Source organism: Ictalurus furcatus, chromosome 10, assembly GCF_023375685.1.
Source record: "Ictalurus furcatus strain D&B chromosome 10, Billie_1.0, whole genome shotgun sequence".
Taxonomy (NCBI): domain Eukaryota; kingdom Metazoa; phylum Chordata; class Actinopteri; order Siluriformes; family Ictaluridae; genus Ictalurus; species Ictalurus furcatus.
Genome location: NC_071264.1, coordinates 21,830,022 through 21,850,934, shown reverse-complemented (window position 1 = coordinate 21,850,934; position 20,913 = coordinate 21,830,022). Strand labels below are relative to the sequence as shown.

The following is a 20,913-nucleotide window of genomic DNA, read 5'->3' as shown; positions in this document are numbered from 1 at the left end:
ACATAACAAATGAAAATGACAATTCCTTCCAAAAATGATTTGTTAAATACACCACAACACATTTGTGGTGGTCTTTAGCTGACAATAGTCTGATGTGTATATTTGCAGTGGTGATAGGACAACATTGCTTCATTCTGCTCGAATCCTCCAAGCTGTTTAGGAGATGGGGGCTGTGCGACTGATGGAAGTGACTTTGATTGAGACTTAGACTGATGAGTGCGTCTTTGAGCCTATAAAGGAACCCCAAAGGAATGTCTGTCAAATGTTTCTAAATAGACATAATTTAGAATTTTTTTTAATGAGTCCTTTACAGTTAAGTTAGCTTATGATGCCCAGATAGCTAGCATTAACAGAGAACAGTATAAGCATTCCTGCTGGAAAAAAAAAAACCCCAAAACACCTGGGGCCTGGGGAAGTTATCTGATCTTGCCCGTCTCCAGTCTCAGCTGGTCAGGCTGTTCAGTTTTCATGGTTTTAGAGGGGATTTATAAATAAGATTTAAAAATCCGTTCAGAAACCTTGTTAAGTTTGCTCATGTCAGCTAACTAGCTAGCTAGTATTAGCAGGGAAATGTATGAACATTTATAAACATGACTTAAAATCCTCTCAGAAATCCTTTCAGTTTAGCTCGTGTCAGCTAGTTGTTTAGAATAGGCAGGGAAAATTAAAAACATGTATAAATCCTCTTAGATGCCCTTTTGGATTGGAGAGGGATGGATGCTTTGCAAATTCGTATATCAGCATCTATGCGTTTTTTGAAAAGCCAGTGATGAAGCCTTTCTACATCTACTTTTCTTGCCGTGCTTTTATGAGTCGCCTCCGGACACAGTGATGAAGTGAACCTATATACGGATGTGATTGATTAATTAGTCAAGGCAAAAAGATTACGACACTGTAATTTGCCTGTGGCAATAGCATCGCAAGCACTTCCTGATTTTAAGTTAAATCACAGTGTCTGCAGTGAACAGTTTTCGGGGGGGACAGGAATTAGTAAGAAATGTTCAAGGGTATAGGCTACTATTAGTGTAGTAAATAGTGTAGTTTTAGGTGGAAAACACACATAATTATTGTATTGGATATCAAGGAAATGTTAAAATTCCCTTGTTATGGTATGCAAACCCAAAATAAAAATTTTGACTTGTTGACACATTCATATCTAAAGTATGTTCTGTTAATACAAATTATTAGCAGAAAATTTACTTTTTACCCATCCAGATGCAATTTGGTTGGTAGGTAGGTTTTACACAACCAAAACAGCCATAACAGCCTGTGTGATGTAAAAAAAACAACAAAAAAAAAACAAAAAAAAAAACCACACACACACACACATATATATATATATATATATACATACACACACACACACACACACACACACACACACACACACATGCTGAAAGGTGAAAATAGGGTATGGAAAATCTTACGCCCCATTTAGATAGACTACCTTAGACTCACTTCATCTACCCAGGCTATAAGCTTGGTAAAAGCTATTTACTTTATTTATTTAGTTTTTTTTTTAATGGTAATCATGTCTGAGTAAATCTTCCACTATTTGGATCCTTGTGGAGACAAGTGGTGATTATCTGAAAAGGGGCTCAGTCTGATATGCACTATTTTTCTAATAATTCATTGGCCTGCCATCAATTACGTACTCATTTCTGGAAAATCAAAACTGTCTGTCATTTTGTTTGTTGTTAAATGTGTGTGCTGTGGTGGACAGAAGGCTAACTCTTCCATTAGTTCAGTTAACTCGGCAAAGTGGTATGGAACTGTAATGTGGTCAGGACCTGACTGGAACTACTTTAGCTGTGCATTTACTGAAAAAAATAATTGCATACCTCACGTCTGTCAGCCAGTCAGAATCGAGAATTCAACAGCACTGTGGTAAAAGTGATATTGTTTTACAAAGAAAACTGCACAGTTGTTGATCTAATGAATATGGAAGCATTTATTTAACATGTAAGGAAGCACTCAGTATGTTTTCCACCACATGAAACACAGCCTGCTTCCAAGGAAGCTGGCTCTGCATTTTTTTCTTTTCTCTGTAACATGACTGTAACACAACAAGCTTTCTTTTCTTGACTTATTAACTAAAAGCAGAATAGAAAAAAGAGGGACTGACTGTTCATAGCTCCTAGAACATAAGTGATAGCAGGAACTTGTTTTGCGGAGGTTCCACAACAATAAATGCAACTATACATGCTTAAACGTATGGCATTTTTTTGTTTAATTAGTAACAAATGTAATCAATGGCAAATTATTGTAGTATATGAGGAAGAAAACACCACCCTGTCTTTGATTATTGTCACGTAAAGGAAGCACGGACACAAGCAAGTGCAGGTTAGGTAGTTTAATCCAAAAACAACAAGTCCAAAGGGTAATGCAAAAATCCACAACGATAAACAGGCAATGGTCATACGATCAGGCAAACAGGTCAAAACAGGCAAAGCAGAGCATCGAGGTTAATGAAGTAAACAAAGTCAAGACCGGAATATCAACACTAAATAAGGTTTGGTAACGACAGAGATGGTAGCAACTGAGCGTTCTAGCAGTGCAATATTTTTGAATTCTAAGAGCCATATTTTGTCTGCCAGAAATGTAGGTTCATACCAGATTTGAAACCAGATTTCATACCAGACTTCTTGGCAGCTGTTAGTGCAGTGTGAGAGATCATACGTTGTTTAGCATTCAGATTAAGGTCAGCATCATCATTTAACAAACAAAGACTGGGGTGTCTAACAATAACTCTGTCACCTAACTCTGACAGAATTAAGAAACCCCGTCACGATTTCAAGGTACAGATTTAAAGTTTAATCCATACCAAAACAAAATACCAAAAGACACAATGAACACATGAAAATGAAAACAAACACAAAACAACACATAGGGGACGAGAGAGCATAGCATGGCAACAGAAGACAATCAATGCAAGACAAAGAGTGCAGTGCAGAATGTGACGATATACACACAAGGGTTTGTTAACATGAATGAGAATCAGGTGCAGGTGGTCATGTGACAGTGATGCAGAGGTGCAGTGGCTGCTGGGAACTGAAGTCCTGAGTTCCTTCGGGATATCCATGACAATTATTTTCTATAAATGTACACCCTGTCCTGCTTTATTCTTTACTTAAGCAGGAAATTAGAAAGATGAATAGTGATCAGTTAAAATTTTTGATTGACTGAGTTGGACCTTTATCATGGCTTTCGTTAATAGTCTAGTATACAAAAAAAAAAAATCGTTCTAGTATGAACAACCTATTTATTGTAACATTTACAACTATGTTACATACCAGCTTTTATACATTATGTAACCCAGTAGCTCCCTAGATCTTCTTGTTATTGTTTCTCTTACCAATTGTTTCCTTATTATTTTTCACTTATAGAGCCAGTAGTAGTGAAATGTGAACCTTTAGAATCGTCCTGTCCTGCAGAACTTGCTGTACCTTGTCACCTGTTAGTCAATCCAACATCAGAGCTCAAAATATGATTTTGGTTGAGTCAAATTGCAGGGTTAGAGTGTACCACTGCTGCCCACTTGCAGCGTGACCCTGCCAAGGAGAATTACAAGGGGAAGCAGCACAGACAGATTTAGCTTCGCACCATCTGTGGCTCTGTAGTCACTGATGATGGTGGATGGAATATAGCAGTCTAAAACATACAAGTGCTATTTATCTTCCTCCTCCTCATGGTGTCATCTCAAACCCACTAATTGCAGGGTTTGAATAACACCACAAATTTAAATCCATGTTAACCTTTAAAGTATGTTCTGTTCACAATGTTTCTGTAAGCATGGTAGGAAAGAGGAAGGTCAATCCTCGATGGAACATAGCTTTAATGTGTGTTCGAGTGTTGACCTGGCTGCCGGTGAGAAGGGAAACAGCAGATTTTAAGACCATCTTGGATGTCAAATCTTTTTGAGAGAGAAATGTGCTGTCTGGTATCGATTTAGCAGCTCAAAGCAATGCAGCCTTTGGATCTGTTTGAAAGCTGTCTGATGGATGAAGAGAGTTAAGGGGGTGAGGGGCCATCGCTCTCTTCTTAGCAAATTTCTGGATTGTATCCAGACCTGGCTTGGGTCCCGGTAGAGGTGCCTGCCTATCGCTCACATTTTCTCCCTCTCTTTCTATTTCTATCTCTTTTTGTGTCCGCATATCTTCCCCTCTGACCTGTTCACGGTCATGTGGCGTTTCAAGACGATGACGTGAAGCTGTTGACACCTTTCTCTGTCATGGGACGGCAGGTCGTGGGAAAATGGGGCCTTCAGTAGTGTCCGCTATTTCACACAACTTTCACTCTCTTTGTTCTAGGGAATTAAGCTAATTCTCAGCCTAAAGACGTGTTTTCGTGTTACAGCACCACCATACTAGCATGGACATAGCGGGTGGGAAATTGAGGATATGGATGAGAAGTCTGGTTAGTATTCTAAGTTTAACGTGTATTTTCGAAGGTTTTTCATGGATGCAGAACAATCAAGTCCGAGGAACTGTGGGAATACTTTGGAAAATTGGTTGTTCTTTTTTGCTGGTTGAATGAATATTCTTTTGCGGGTTGAAAACAATGTTTGCTTTTCTTTTCTATTTTACATATAGTATTTAAATATTTAAAATATCAGACAAAAAATAAAACAGAATACCAGACCTCAAACGGAAAATAAAAGTGATTCATATTGATTAAATGGCAGTTACTGTCAAACGTTTTACTAAGGACATGGAAACATACTTCATTTCATCTATTTATTATGATTATTTTTTTTTAAATATCAGGCCCTAATAAGAAATTACTCAAGCAGATGCATTAGCTAAAGAAAACACTCTTAGTGAGCTAGTTAACACAGTGTTAATGACTGTAGCCCCCAGTTTCACTGCATACTGTACATTCCTACCTTTAAGTCTGCTTGAAGGATCTGTAAACATACAGTCTGTTTCTGTCTCCTTCTTTTATTTTTTTCAGGACAGATTTTTGTGTCCACAAAGATGAGCCTTGCGACACTGTCGGTGAGTGACTGCATTACATGATTCTTATATTTATATTGTATACAGATTGTTAGTTACTTTTGTCTTCTGTGAGACATGTAAATATCTTCTTTAGCGTCTGAAATGCAGTACTAAATGAAAAAAAAAAACTTTAAACAAAATACTAACAATTTACACTGATCATCCTGTTCAAAAGTTTACACCCCCCTGGCTCTTAATGTATCGTGTTACCTTCTTGAGCATCAGTGAATGTTTGCACCTTATGTAATAGTTGTGTACGAGTCCCTCAGTTGCCCTCAGTGTGAAAAGATGGATCTCAACATCATATAGCCAGTGTTGGAAAGTGGTCAAATATCGGAAGATGCTGGAAAACCAAATAATGTGCAGGATCCTGGCGGATTTTCCTGAAGATCAGTGGGCAGTTTAACTTCCCAGGACAAACAAGGGACTCATGAACAACTATCACAAAACAAAAAAACAGTCGTGGATCATCCAGATAAAGACACACAGTATTAAGAATCAAGCGTATGTAAACTTTTGAACGGGGTCATTTTTTATAAATTCGGCTATGATCTTATCTTGTGGACTATATGTAAACATCTGTTATGTGAAATAGCTTATTCAGGACAGAACTAAATAAACAACAACATAGGATTTTTATGATCCCTCTTATTTTGTTAACAATATTAAGAATTAGCAAGGGGTATGGAAACTTTTGGGTTTGCAAACATTTGTGTGTGTGTGTGTATATATATATATAAGATAAGACAAGATAAGATGTTTTTTGATCCTCTGTGGGGGTAATTCAGTTGATGCAGCAGAACAGGTAAGAGAAGTAACAAAAATAAAAATTCTATAAATACTTATACAATGAAAATAATTGAAACGGTAGAAATAATAGAAACAATAAAATAGATCTGTGTGTATGTACATATGCTAGAGTTCTATTTGTATATGTACTTGTGCAGTATCTGTTGCGTGTGTGTGTTTGTGAGACTCAGACAGTGGAGTTGGAGGTACTGGGTATTGTGGTATTGTAGAGTCTGATGGCTGATGGCACGAAAGAGCCCCCCACACGTTTTACAGCTAGAGTGCTCAGATTCCAAGCTCTTGCAGTCCTAGGAATGGCAAAAATCAGCAATCATCATTCAGAATGATTTGCTCGTGCTATAGTTACAGCAATGATGTGTGTCACATGATCATAAAATATGCTATGTGTAATCATAGCCTACATATCAAATGAAAGCTTTTTTTCTTTTTCTGGTTGTTGAACCTACTTGTATGCTGGGAAATTCTGAATCAAAAACAAAAAGCCCGGACACGAAATCTCCTTGCCCTGGGTGCCTGGGCTACTAATTTGTCTACCGATCTAGACAGTCAGTATGTTTAGATGGACAACAATAATACGATATTAATCCGATTAAGACAATATTCTGATTAGACAATACTATGAAACTACTATGTAAACAGCGATTATTGATGACCTTAATCCGATTAAAGTCATACTCGAAGTAAACACAAATTGAATTAAGACATATTAAGACAAATATTCCTGTTTTAGTCGCATTATCGCAGTGCACCTTAATCACACGATTAACGTCGTTTGGGAGTTTTCACTGCATTTTGCGACAGGACACGTACACACACGGCAGTGCTCAACCGTTTTACGGCAAACGAGAGCAGGCTGCATCTGAAACCGCTTACTTACCTGCTATATAGTAGGTGTATTTCAGCTACTATATAGTAGGAAAATATGCAGTTTCAGATGCAGCCCTTGGCTTAAAGCAGGCGTCTATTTGCATGTATAGCATGACAAATAAATTCCCGTTGTAGTGTATCATATTGTGAATGGCGTCACCAGGATTGTCTTGCACACGCTCGGACAGGTTAGAGACAGGTGCTTCAGCCGCAATTCAGGACAAACTGTACTTTATTTCTTGTTTCACTCGGGTTTAAGATCAGATTAGACTAAGCTGCTCATATTTCCTAAGCATGGACTAGAATATTAATGTGGTTTTCCAATCGTGCAACACATGATTTAAACACTGATTTATTGGCCCCTGTTCGAAAGAAGTTGTGTACAATCAAATCTGATCATAAAAAAAAAGATTTTCATTATTCATCAATTTCATCATCGGTCTATCTTTGTAATCAAACTCATGTCAGGTAACTCGGGTCATGTCTGCATACAAATTCGAGCCAATCTGATAAAAACCTCATTTACAGTCAAAGAATCAAAGTCAATACCAGTGTCCTCAGTAGGTCAGCGAGCATAGCAAGTCGAGTAGCAAGTAAAATAGTAAGTATAAGGGCAAATACTGTAGATAATCACATTTGCATGTGTGGGAATCTCATACTGTAATGCGGTTTAGTGTCAGAGTAATTTGTCAGTGTGAATTAGAGCCACAGTCATGGATCTTTATCAGCTTATTAGGCCTTCAATTGAGTAACTGCTACATTTGCATACAGCAGGCACATTGATGCACTGCCCTGGATGTTTTGGACAGATGAACTACGTGTGTAGGGTATTTAAATGCTTGGGTATCCTCAGATGTTTTTTGATGTTCTGCCATATGAACACTAAAACATAACAGACAAGGTTTTAGTTTTCAAAAATGGCTATTTTCTTCTTCACTCTGCATTTTAATTCCAGAGTATACAAAGCTCCTACTCAAGAAATATCTGCCGTCCTCAGATGTGTGCATTACACACAGGTTAATAGCATTTAATGGAGTTTCCAGAAACCTTTGGATTTGGACTTTTGGAATTTGCCATCTCTACTACCTAGCCCTTTGGTAGTCTGTTTAATTGATATGGACTAAGATTGGTTTATTTGTTCAGGATGGAAACTTGTTTTCAATGTATTTTTCCTCCCATCCGTTTACTTCTTTCCTCAAATCATCCTCAGATGTATGTATGCATATGACATGCAAATAAGGGACTAGTGGGTGGGAGATTGTGTCTGTGCAGCTAATGCTGATTCATCACTCACGCTCAAATCACTGCTTGTTTTGATGACAGTTTATGAATCAGATGCAGATTTATTCATGTGCCATTCTGTACATTGAAGTCTGTACCCTCGTTTCTATGCAACTTTGAGGAAAAAAGGCTATTGTCTCAAAACCATACAGGTTGTAAATATATACGTTGAATGACAACACCAGACTACCTTCATAAAACCAAGCACACACACTCTTCCTGGTTAGTGGCAGCTGCTACATTCTGGACCTCTCTTTGGGGGGTATTTGGAAATAGTGAACAGTTTCCACCTACTGCAAAGAGAGACAGATGTCTCTACATCCTCCAATCGACCCAGTCTGCTTACAGAGCAAAATAGCAGCATGCTGAAACGTGCCTGTCTTCAGAGCTTAGTGAAAATGAGCAATTGCACACTTGGAGAAGTGTTTACCAGAGCTGTTCCCCATGGATTAAGAGATGTGTTAAAAAAAGATGCATTAGTTGGAATGTGGTGTTTCTAATTACCTCTATAAAATTCTGTAGGGTATTTGTTTGGGGTGTACCGTTCTAGAAGTGTGTGAATAAGAGTGGGGCCAAGGCAAAGCGTGTTGAGTTTGTACACCGCGGGCAGAAGGTCTTAAACCAGCTGAAGGAGCGCATTGTCAGAACCTGAGAGCTCGACTCGAACATAATTGATATGGCATGATGGAACCGGCTCGGTCACAGTGGTGCTATTATGCAGACACAAAAACAGTACGCTCTTGAAATAGCATGTCTGCATGGACGTCTCTCCACCTGGGTGGCCAATTTTCCCTAAAGGAAGGACTGACAGACGGAGACGTAGCCGTCCTTCTATAGTATCAGACAGCCAACATTACCCTGTCAGGACACATTAAACAAATCCAGCCATTTCCACTTCATATCGCCACTACCTTTGTTTCTACTTATGACATATATTTTGGATGATTAGAATTTTAGGATTATGGTGTTTACCAGCTGTTTTACTCTAAATGGTCATCTCGAAAGAGTTTAGAATAACAGCTTGGTCCAGGTTGGCAAGATTCCATTTGAATGACAACAATTGAGATTAAGAGCTAAAAATTCACTAAGGCCCCATAATGGAACAGGACCAAAGGAATGAGCTCATAGATATCAGGTGATGGAAGTATTCTCTTAGAAAACATATGGCTCACATTTTATGCAGCAGGCCATTCTTTAGTAGTGGATTGATTGAATTAGACAATAAAATGTTTCGAATTTTGAATAGTAAATTGCTCAAAGTTACTGTTCCACAAGAAATATCATTAGGCAGCAAACACCTATAACAAACACTATTTTCAAGTAATCCAAAACTGTAGAAATATGTAACATTAACATGCCCCAAATCCTGCATGCAATATTTTGCATGGCCTACCTTGCAATTGGATATTGGCTATTGGCTGTTCTATTTTGTGATGTAATAACATGTGCTTGTTGCTTGTTTAATACCTCAATACCTCTGATATTCCAATAAAATATTCAGCTATGTTTCTTAAAAGAATGTCAAAACATCTGCAGTGACAATTCTGACATTTTAGCTAATATAGGCATGCAAATTAATTTACCTGAAAGAATTTATTCATAAGAAAAATAAAGTTTAAGTTGACTTTAAAGCAAATGAGAATGGAGTATAAATTTTGCACTATAGAAATTTAGAAAATCTGAGGTTTTATTTATATGTAAGTGGACATTCAACAACTTCTTAACATATTCCAAATGCACACGGTAAACAAAGAAATAAACTTTTTTTTTTTTTACAGTGAATTACATTGAAATAAAAAAGCTTCACCTTACACTCACACTTAATTCCAAGTTTCTAGCAATTACATTAGCATAAGCATACAACATAGCCTATATAGCAAACAAGCTAGGTAACTTTAGCCTAAACATGGTAAAGCCAATAATCTATAGACTTCAGACTGTTTGATACTGTAGCTCATTCCATTACTTGTAAAACTGTGTACATCTTGGTATTAACCAAAAAAAAGGCAAAATCAGTCCCATAATTCTTCATAAAAAGTTGATTTCCAATTGTATGCTGTAGATGAGTGACATCTTAGAATGTATCACAATACATCATTACTGTAATTTATTGTAAGTTCATACAATATGGCAATATTGTAAAATTTTGTTTTAAACATTGTTTTCTTGCATTCAGTGGAGTTCTGGTGATAGATACAGAAATACTAAATGTACCTTTTTAAAATGAGTGAATTAATAGCTCTCCATGCTTGTACTTTGGCCAGTTTATTTATGTTTTTGTTGCCTTTTTTGTCATTTAAATAATTCGGAACATAGCCAGCTATAAATTAGGTTAGCATCTAGAATCACTCAGATTATATCATGTTGGAAAGCCCCTTTTATAATCAACTGCTGACTTATGTATTTTAAAGCCACACATTTGCATCTTAAAAAGCCAAGTCGGTATGGTTTTCCACTTTGGGGAATCATTTACTGAAAACATTACCAATTTCTTTTCATGGAATTTGGCAGAAAGTGCATTTGTCAAGATAAAAGCTACTGGAAGAAGTTGATTGAATGGACTATCTAACAAATTGTCTTGTAGTAGTAAGTCTAGGTGACTGAATCCCACTTGTCCCAGGGGCTTAATTAGTTCTGCTGAATGGGGGAAATTTCCTGCTATTTAAACACTGTGTGTGATTTGCAATTCAGATGTCATGAAACTAACATTTTGTGGTTGGTATGTGTGAATTGGTGTGTAACTGCTGGGGTTAATGTGTTAATGGCATGATTTATTCCAATTTGAGGTAGACGGTGTCCATTATTCAGCTTTCAAACCAGTTGTCTTTTATGTCCAGAATGGTTACTGGTATAATTTTGTTGATTCTTGACTTAATGAACTGACCCTTGTATTGTTGGGACATGCACTTATAAAGTGGTTAATCATCTGTACCTTTGGCCAAATGTTCCAAAAGTTTGGAAATGAGGCTAACTTGTTAATAGCAAGCTAAAAAGCAGGGTAATATGTGTCTTGTAAATGTTGCTTGGTGAATTGGTGGAATAGAGATGCTTGTTGAACAGATGGTGTCGTAAAATCATCCATTGGTTCATGGTGCATTTTGCTTTAACTCTAAAGTCTTTTAACTGCTTCTTGTAAATTACAGAGTGGGCTTCAACTAAAATCATTAGCTTGTCACACTGTATCATGTAACCAGTGAAAGAACCTACTTTGCCTTCCATAAGTAAACCCCCCCCCCCAACCCACCCCAAACTTTTCCACACTTGGTAGTATTACAACTTGGGACCTAAATGGATTTCATTGGAATTATATGTTACACAAATTTGGGACAAAAATATCTAAAACATGACAATGACCCTTCTGCCAAAACTAAACTGGAGTGGTTCAAGTCCAGACCTCAATCTGAGAATCTGGGGGAAGACTTGAAAATTACTGTTCACCAACATTTTCCATGCAATCTGACAGAGCTCAACCAATTTTGCCAAGAAGAATGGGCAAAAATATTAGGGTACAGATGAGCAAAGCTTTTAGAGATGCAATACTGTGCAAAAGTCTTAGGCACATGCAATGAAATGCTGTAAAGCAAAGATGCCTTCAAAAATAATTAAATTAAATGTTTCTACATTAATAAAAAAATACTATAAAATGTAGTAAATAGTAATAAATTAAACAAACTCAATATTTAGTTTAACGACCCTTTGCTTTAAAAAAAAATTAGTAGTCTCAGGTGCAGTTTTATAAGGAAATGAGCTGTAAGTTTTATTGAGCATCTTACAGAACCAGCCACGGTTCGTCTGGAGACTTTGACTGTCGCACTTGCTCCTTATTTTTGCAGAAAAATGCAGCAGCCTTCCTTATGGTTTTTTGTCTGAAAAGTGGTGTCTTACGTAATATGCTGCTTTCTTTGCTGACATACAAATATATATATATTTTTTATAACATTTCATTTTGTGCTGGAAATCTAATGTTTTGAAATCTAAAACGTTTTTTGTACTGACTTGATAATGTAGAAGCCATAAAATAAAAATCTAAAACAAGGTTTCTACTAAACAAAATAGGGTGCCCAAAGACTTTTGCACAGTACTGTATATACTAAACGAATTGCAGAACCAAACGTGGTTCTACCATGTATTGACCCAGAGGGGGTGAATGCTTGTTCAACCAACAATTTTCTGTTTTGTATTTGTTTAATTTTTTAAACATTTCTGTCACAAAAAAAAATTAACCTTCAAATGATATATTGTGTAAATCTAAATGAATCCCAATTAAGTTTCAATTCCAGGATGTAACACTACAAATTTAGAAAAGCTCAAGGGGGTTAATACATATGCAAGGTGCTGTACATCTGGTTTGTTCCATTGATACATCGTTACTGAAACTGTTAAGAAAATTTACCTCGTCTATGACACCACTTAACATCTTTAACATTATAACACATTCACCTAGACGTCCAAGACATTGAGCATGTCCTGGATGACAGAAAGCATTAAACGTCATCTGTTATGCTCTTTTGAGTGGCTGCCTTAACAGAAAATTTGAGATAACCCTTTAATCAGGCAGATCTCACTGCTATAATTACTGACAGAGAGGAATTCCCCTTCTCACACCAACAGGAAGGATTTTCCAGAGTCGGGAAAGGCTCATCGTTTAGTTCCTGAAGATCAAAGTTATCTACAAGGAGATGTAGTTTGAATAAGGCAAGATAAGCTCACCCCTGAGGCTGTTAGTTTGTACTAGATGTAGATGTAGATGTCTTTTTGGGCCTTTTAAGTCACTTATCTTTGTACCGTTTGCCATAAATTGATGGTCAAATCAGCTTTGTTCAACTACAACCTGTTACATAAATTTAGGAAAAGATTAATTCTGTGGGTGTACATGGAGCTTATATCATTTCTACTGCTGTTAAAGTGATTTTGTATTTTGTGCTTTTGTGCCTCAAAGAATGAGAGCACTGTACAGTTCTTAGACAGTTTTTTCCTGTAATGTTTTGTTTTTCATTTAGAAGAACCATACCATCAGTTCCTTAGCTTCAGCATGTTGTCCAGTCCCATGTTTCTGTTTCCCAGAAAACTGACCAGGCTAAAAAGTGGTATCTAATGTAACGTAAAAATGTATGACCAGCTAGTTAGCTAGTTAAATGCCTTAATAGAGGCCCCTGCTGAAAAAAACCCAATAGAACCATCACAGAAATTCTAATTGTTTCCACTACAAATACCACTACAAACCATCATCTAACCATTAAAACCATTACCATTATTGGTTCTGGTATCCACTAGACATAATATGTGACCAATAGAAGGCAACAAATTACCAGTAGAGACCCACAGGGACCATTACAGCTTCCATTACAACCAATACAATTCCCATTATAACCATTAAAACCATTACAAAATCTATAATGGTTTATATGGCTATTTTCAGCAGGGACTAAGCAAAAAAAAAAAAAACAAAAACAAAAAAACATGTATAGGAATTCCCAGAGAGTGGGGGCAACTATGTAGCACAGAACAAAAAGTCAGTGAATGTTTCAGCTATAAGCTGTGATGTTCTCTCATCACACTACAAATAAAAATAGTATTCAAGTCTGACTAGTGCCACTTGAGGTGGCTAAATGTTGTTCTTGTAGGAGTCCACATATTAGCAGATGTGTGTAGTGCAGCAGGTGGGGGCATTCGGAAGCTGTGTTATAGTTACAGCATTGATGGGGAACACATTATTTTTAAATATACCAAGTGAAAACGTTTGTTCTGCAAAAGTCATTAGGAAGTAACGTTTATTTTCTTTCTCTGGTTGTTGAACCTGCTGGTCTGCTGAGCATCTACGAATAAAAAGCTAATAACTTGGATCTTTGTCTGTTGTGTACTGCTCCGTTGTCTTCCTCAGGTTTTGCACTACATGTTGTTGATTGTGTACACTGCTGTATGTGATCTATGTAACGTCACACCAGAGCCTTGGAAAATACTATTTCATTCTACTGGTTAGATTGACAATAAAAACTATTTAACTCTAACATCACCCTGGCTACTGATTTGACCTTCCTTTCAAACCATCAGTGAAAAATTATTTCTTACAGTGTTTACTTATGTCGGTTACTTTAGAACTGGTGTCAAACAAACACTGGAGTCACTAAAATGAACGATTGTGCTGTGTTTACTCTAAACCACAAACATTCCTTTTCCCTTGTCTGACCCCTGACATATCGTAACACGGATGAGGGATGTTTGGTTCCATCGAGAGCCTCTCTGTGAACCACTTGTCCATTTTACATCCTGTTCATATTTGCTTCACTGAAGCGGAGATGTACTTAGCTGCAGCTTGCTTCTGTGAAAGCTTTTATGCCCTCATCAGCTCCATTAATGCGTACATACTAATATGAGGTCAAAAAGTGTAGGAAAACATTTGAGAAAAAAATATAAAGGTTAGAAATACATTAGAAAGGAGAGTAAAGACACCTAGGCCTCAGGGGCCTAAACAACATTTCATGAACAACCTTTGATCAGCACTTTAAGTGAATCACATTCACCTTTTCATGTCTTGCCAGAGAGTGACATTTGGGATTTGAGTGTAATAGCCACAGTTTCCTTTCCTCGGTTCTTTTCGTCTACTTAACATATAGGGAAGAGAGTCAGGCCTGGGAAATATAGTGTAGCACAGGGCATGGTGTAATCTGACATTTGCTTCAGTGAAGCACCTCCCTGGTTTTATAAGCTCCCCTGCTGGCTGGATTTATCCTGAAGTTTCCTGTTCTGTGAAGACTGTAGGAACTTTAGGGCTGACTGTGTATGAGGCGTCAGCATAATAACCTCAGGCTTTTGACCAAGCTGCCAAGCCGTTCGGAGTGCTTTGGTCTTCTTTTTGGCAGCTTCTTCAGAGTGACACTAGCTGTTTGTGTGCATTATGCAATATTACATACACATTTATTCACTTGGCTGATGCTGAAGTGACCAACATATCCAAACCAAGCACAGAGCAGTGACATCAATGGATGTCCACAACAGTGATTTGGTTGCTTCTCTGACTAATTCCCTCCTTACCCAGTGACTGGACTTTTGATGGACATATTTCTCTAGGCATTCACGCTGCAGGATCTTCAAAGTTTGGGATAGTTGTTTTTTAACAACCAAAGCCTGACTGATATTTTTTCAAGAACTTGTCCCAGACTTGTTTTGATAGCTCTTTGGTCTTCATGATGTTATTTGTTTAGGTGTGTTCTCTAACAAACTCTGGGATTCTTGGAATAGGTGTGTTTATATTAAGCTTATGTGGCAATTTAATTGCGCACAGTTGCACTCCATTCATCTAATTATGTGACTTCTGATGGTAACTGGTTTCACCAGAACCAATTTTGTGGTTTCACTGCAATGGGAAAAAATACTAATGCAAAGCACTGTACTAACCCATCCTGACCTAAAAAAGCATAGCTAATGGTCAATTTTGGTACACCTTGATCTGGCGGTTGGATATTTGTCTTTTTTGGTTTATATTTAGTTTGTCTTCTAAGTCTTCAAAAGATGCATTTAATCATATTCTGCCTGAAATCTAGACATTTGAATGTCTGGGGAAAAAATGTCTTATTCATGTTTTTAACGCCTTTGTGCTTATTACTCAAGGGACCAGCAGTAACTGTCTGGGATTTGAATACACAACCTCCCAGTCTTTCTACTGCATAATCTTAACTGCTGAATAAATTATAGTATACAGTGGTGCTTGAAAGTTTGTGAAAACTTTAGAATTTTCTGTATATCTGCATAAATAGCAATGGTGTGCATGGCTGGATTGCAAGGAGAAAGCCACTGCTCTCCAAAAAGAACATTGCTGCCTGCAGTTTGCTAAAGATCACATGGACAAGCCAGAAGACTATTGGAAAAATGTTTTGTGGATGTAATACATCAAATTAATTTTTTTTGGTTTAAGAGAGAAGCGTTATGTTTGGAGAATGGAAAACACTGCATTCCAGCATAAGAGCCTTATCTCATCTGTGAAACATGGTGATGGTAGTATTATGGTTTGGGCCTTTTTTTTTTTTAACAGGACAACTTGCCATCATTGATGGAACAATGAATTCTGAATTATACCAGCGAATTCTGAAGGAAAATGTCACAATATCTGTATGTGACCTGAATCTCAAGAGAAAAGTGGGTCAAGACAACAAGCCTAAGCGCACAAGTCTTTCTAGAAAAAGAATGGTTAAAGAAGAATAAAGTTAATGTTTTGGACTGGCCAAGTCAATATAGAAATGTTGTGGAAGGACCTGAAGCAAGCTGTTCATGTGAGGAAACCCACCAACATCCCAGAGTTGAAGCTGTTCTGTACTGAGGAACGGGCTAAAATTCATCCAAGCTGATGTCCAGGACTGATCAACAGTTACCGGAAACGTTTAGTTGCAGTTATTGCTGCACAAGGGGGGTCACACCAGATACTGAAAGCAAAGGTTCACATACTTTTGCCACTCACAGATATGTAATATTGGATCATTTTCCTCAATAAATAAATGACCAAGTATAATATTTTTGTTTCATTTGTTTAATTGGGTTCCCTTTATCTACTTTTAGGACTTGTGTGAAAATCTGATGTTGTTTTAGGTCATATTTATGCAGATATATAGAAAATTCTAAAGGGTTCACAAACTTTCAAGCACCACTGTAGATGTTTTTCTTGTAATAATTTCAGAGTTGTGAGTGGCAATGACAGTTGCAGTTACTTGATTGTAGGCTTGGTAAAGACTTCACTACTTCACTACAGAGTTGCAGCAGGTCAACGAAGGGTTGACGAGTAATCCAAAGTGACATCTATTTTGCAATAATCCAATGATACACTAGAGAGATGTCAAAAAAATCATAACATGTCTCTAAAAATTACATTTACATAGTCATCCACCTCTCTAGTGTAGAAACACGCTGTACCTTCCCTGCAGAAACTGCACCTAGCACTTTTTCAAGTGTCTCTAATTATGTCAGACATGTTGCTCTAATCAGGTGAAATGTCAGCCAGCTGGGCCCATCAGTCATGAGAATGAATGGCAGCATTTACACCAGCCCTTGTGCTAATTGCCAATACCACAAGAAGATATTTTGGTCTGTATCTTATTTTCTGTGTGTAGACATTGTGCATTTTGATAGTTTTGAAAGATACCTTTAAAGCAGGCAGTGATGCGATGCGATGTACTCCTAACAAAATTGTTCCATCTATCCCCTGAGATCCATCTTTGTCCCACTGAGGAAACTCTTACACTGTATGGTCAAACATTTGTGGACACCTGACCATCACACCCATATATGCTTTTTGAACATCCCATTCCAGATTTAGTCCCCCTATTCTGTTATAATAACCTCCACACTTCTGGGAAATTGGCCACTAGATATTGGAGCATGGCTTTAAGGATTTGTGCTCATTCTGCCACAAGAGCTTTAGTGAGGTCAGGCACTGATGTTGGGTCGAGGAAACCTGATGTGCAGTTGGTGTTCCAGTTCATTCCAAAGGTGTTCAGTGGGGTTGAAGTCAGGGCTCTGTTCAGGCCACTCGAGTTCTTCCACTCCAACCTCGGCAAACATTTTTCCTGGACCTCACTTTGAACACAGTGGGATTGTCGTGTTGGAACAGGTTTGGGCCACGCGGTACCAGTGAAGACATCCTATACAATTTTGTGCTTCCAGCTTTGTGGCAACAGTTTGGGGAAGACCCACAAATGAGTGTAAGGGTTAGGTGTCCACAAACTTTTGGCTATATGGTGTATTTACAACCCTCCAACAGTGGGTTTCCCTTTGAGAAAAGGTTCCAAGTAAAACCTGTTTAAGTGCTGATCATCCAAAGAACCTTTTTTCTGTGATTCAGTATTGTGCACACAGTTGGATTGCCATTAAAAATAATGTTTGAAGAACAGGATGCCACACCTCCACAGGCCACACTTCCTCCATTGGGACTAATGCAAATGCATGTTATGTGTAACTGTTTTGACTTGGTTTTATTTCTGATAACAAATAGCTGGTGTAATCAAAGCATTTTTACTCTTCCGGTCCACTAATTTTATTGGTAGAGTGGCATTACAAGAATGCCTGTATTTCCTATAACCCCACTGTGGCATTTCACTATGTGTATCACGCCGCTTATCTGTGTTCACCATGTAAAATTCCACTTCCTAGTTCGAAACCATTACTGTAGTAGTGTTAGCGACATCATCAGCGGAGATGGGAAGCTATATTTTTCAGGAATACAGATTTTGACTTAAAATATGAAAGCTCTTCACTTAAAGATGAAACGGAAGAAGGGACATCAATTTTACCAGAAGAACCTTTAACGGGAATGTTCAAATCAATGTGAGCCAGAGAGTTTTAGATTAAAATGTAGTTATGCATAATCCATAAGGAAACTGGAAACATGAGCGAGGATCTAAACCCGGAAATACTAGACACAGAACAAGAACAGGACTCAGACTTAAGGACAAGAATGCATGATAAGACTTTGCAATTAGACAAAGACTGAGCAGGGCTAAACTATGCAAACTAATCAAGGGCACGGCAGATGAGTACATTTGGGATATACATCAATTACAAGATGGTTGGAGACCAGACAAAAAAAAAATCAATGCAAAGGCATATGTCAATGTAAAAAAAATATGCCACATTCAGGGAAATAAAAAAAGAAGTGTGTGCTGTGAGAGGGCAACCCATGACAGTCAGTACATTTACATGGACAACAATAATCCGATATTAACCCGATTAAGACAATACCCTGATTATGAATCTAGCATGTAAACAGCGATTATTGATGACCTTAATCTGACTAAAGTCATACTTGAAGTAAACACAAATCGAATTAAGACATGTGGAGTCACATTATCGATGTGCATTACAGACATGTACATACCTTAATCACACTATTAACGTCGTGTGGGAGTTTTCACCGCATTTTGCGACAGGACACGTACACACACGGCAGTGCTCAACCGTTTTACGGCAAACAAGAGAGCGAGACTATGTCCGAAACCACATACTTACCTGCTATATAGAAGGCGAAATACACTTATGTTGGCTACTATATAGTAGTCAAGTACAATGTTATGGACGCAGCCCACGACTTCAAGCAGTCGTCTATTTGCACGTATAGAATGATAAATAATTAACTATTAAATTAAAAGCTTTCATGAAATTAAAAATGAAACACCCAAAACTGTATACTGTACCATAACGAAGACCAACTGTATGTTGATACGTGAAATTCTGGAGGGAACGTCGGATGGCGTTGCATGGGGACATAATGACGTGTGCTGTTAATACATCTATATTTTATAACATATAAAACGGGAACATGAAAGGAATATTCTAAAAGCGACTCATGTAAACACCTTAATTACAATATTGTCTTATTCAGAATAGGTCAATAATTAGATTACTGCTGTTCATGTAAATGTAGTCATTGACAGAGAACAGACTAGTATGTTTATGCACTTTTAAGTAAGGAATTCGCTAACACTATTGAAATTGTCTGACATTGTATTGGGACCAGGATTTTGCTGTGATTGTTGCGGCCAAAAAGCTTGATTTTGCTGTGGCTGATTTTTCAAAATGTACGACGCATCTTGCAGAATTTTTTGTGCTTTTTTTGCTGAAAACTACTTCAACTAGCAAAATTGGCGCTGCATGAAATTGTTTTGCGTGGTCTTTCACGGTGATGCTTGTTGGTAAATGAGACCTTTTAGCTGTACTCATGTTCAGCACGCGCGAATCAAAGGCGGATTTGGCTGAATGCACGTTATGATGACGTCACATGACGTGTCTTGGCCCAAATCTGTGGAAAGTCTGTGGTAATTGTGAAAAATTGCGAGCTCCTCCGAATATTGCAGAGTTTGCTTGATTTTGCGTTCATTTCTGTGATCGCAAAATCGCTAAATCCTGGAGGGACTAATAAACACTCTGTGGTAAATTATTATTGCCTATTTCTTATCTTACACGAACAAAATTAAAGTGGGTTATCATTTTAATTGGATCAATTAGGAGTCCTATGTTAGGGTTGGGAAGCAAGAAAGGAAATGTTAAAACACTGGTCCTGTTCGGAGCAAACTGATTTGTCAAATTTCTGAGCACAAGTTGAACCAATGTAATGAAAATTGTCCGGGCCAAAGAAAATCTGTCCATTGTGAGACGTTAAACAGTTAGGCCCGACTTCCTACTGACGCATGTGCAGACATCAGTATAGACATCAAGGCATAAACGTTTTCTTTTTACACTCCTTAGGTCTCTGAGATCCCAGTTTAAGAAGTAGAAGATGGATCTTTTTTTTTTTCAGTAGCAGGGCATGCTGGACGTTTTCTGCACTGTTTCTCAATCAAACACACACACACACGAACACACGAACACATCTGTGAGGTCATGGAACACGGGAAAGAAATGGTCCACTTGCAGCAGACCTGCAGCTTTGGGAACTCAGAGTCAGGGGCTTGTCTGCCTAAACTACGTCTCACTCGAAAGACTTCCTGAGCCTTTCTGCTCTTCTGTGCAAAATGTGACCTAGTTCCATTTTTAAAGAAAACTTTCATTCTTTCTCTCCCTGATGAGAGTCAGCGTTTTTGTGAAAATGGAAATCGTGATACTAGTCAATGCCCTGCATATTTATTGTGCCCAGGAATGAAAGGAACATGGCAGAGCAATGGCTTTGCTCTGTGTAGTGTTATTCATTAGTTATCTCAGTGCCTCTTATGAAAACAGCTGGACAACATTTTCACTCCAGCAGAGCGAGAGAGGTTGGAGTGGGCTTAGAGTAGGGGTGCTTCTTTCTGAAACAACACAATGCACATTTTAGTACATGGGATGAGATAAAAAGTATTTATACCACAGTGCTGTTGAAGTCTGCTCAGAAGGTGTAGATTCATTTTCTCTAACAGCAGAACTGGTAGTAGTGCAGGCTGTAATTCCAATCATAGCTTTATATTCATCTCCTCGTTCTAATATTCTTTCTCTAGTAAAA

The 20,913-nt window shown here is 37.8% G+C and overlaps 1 protein-coding gene across 3 annotated transcripts in view; it reads left to right on the top strand.

The window, feature by feature from the left end:
• adamts17 (ADAM metallopeptidase with thrombospondin type 1 motif, 17) overlaps window positions 1–20,913 on the top strand; it is a 154,952-nt gene that overhangs the window by 34,965 nt on the left and 99,074 nt on the right. For all 3 annotated transcript variants that reach the window (XM_053635236.1, XM_053635235.1, XM_053635234.1), the window contains exon 7: window positions 4,954–4,997. In XM_053635236.1, coding sequence (XP_053491211.1) covers window positions 4,954–4,997 — 44 coding nt within the window. The remainder of the gene's footprint in view (window positions 1–4,953; window positions 4,998–20,913) is intronic.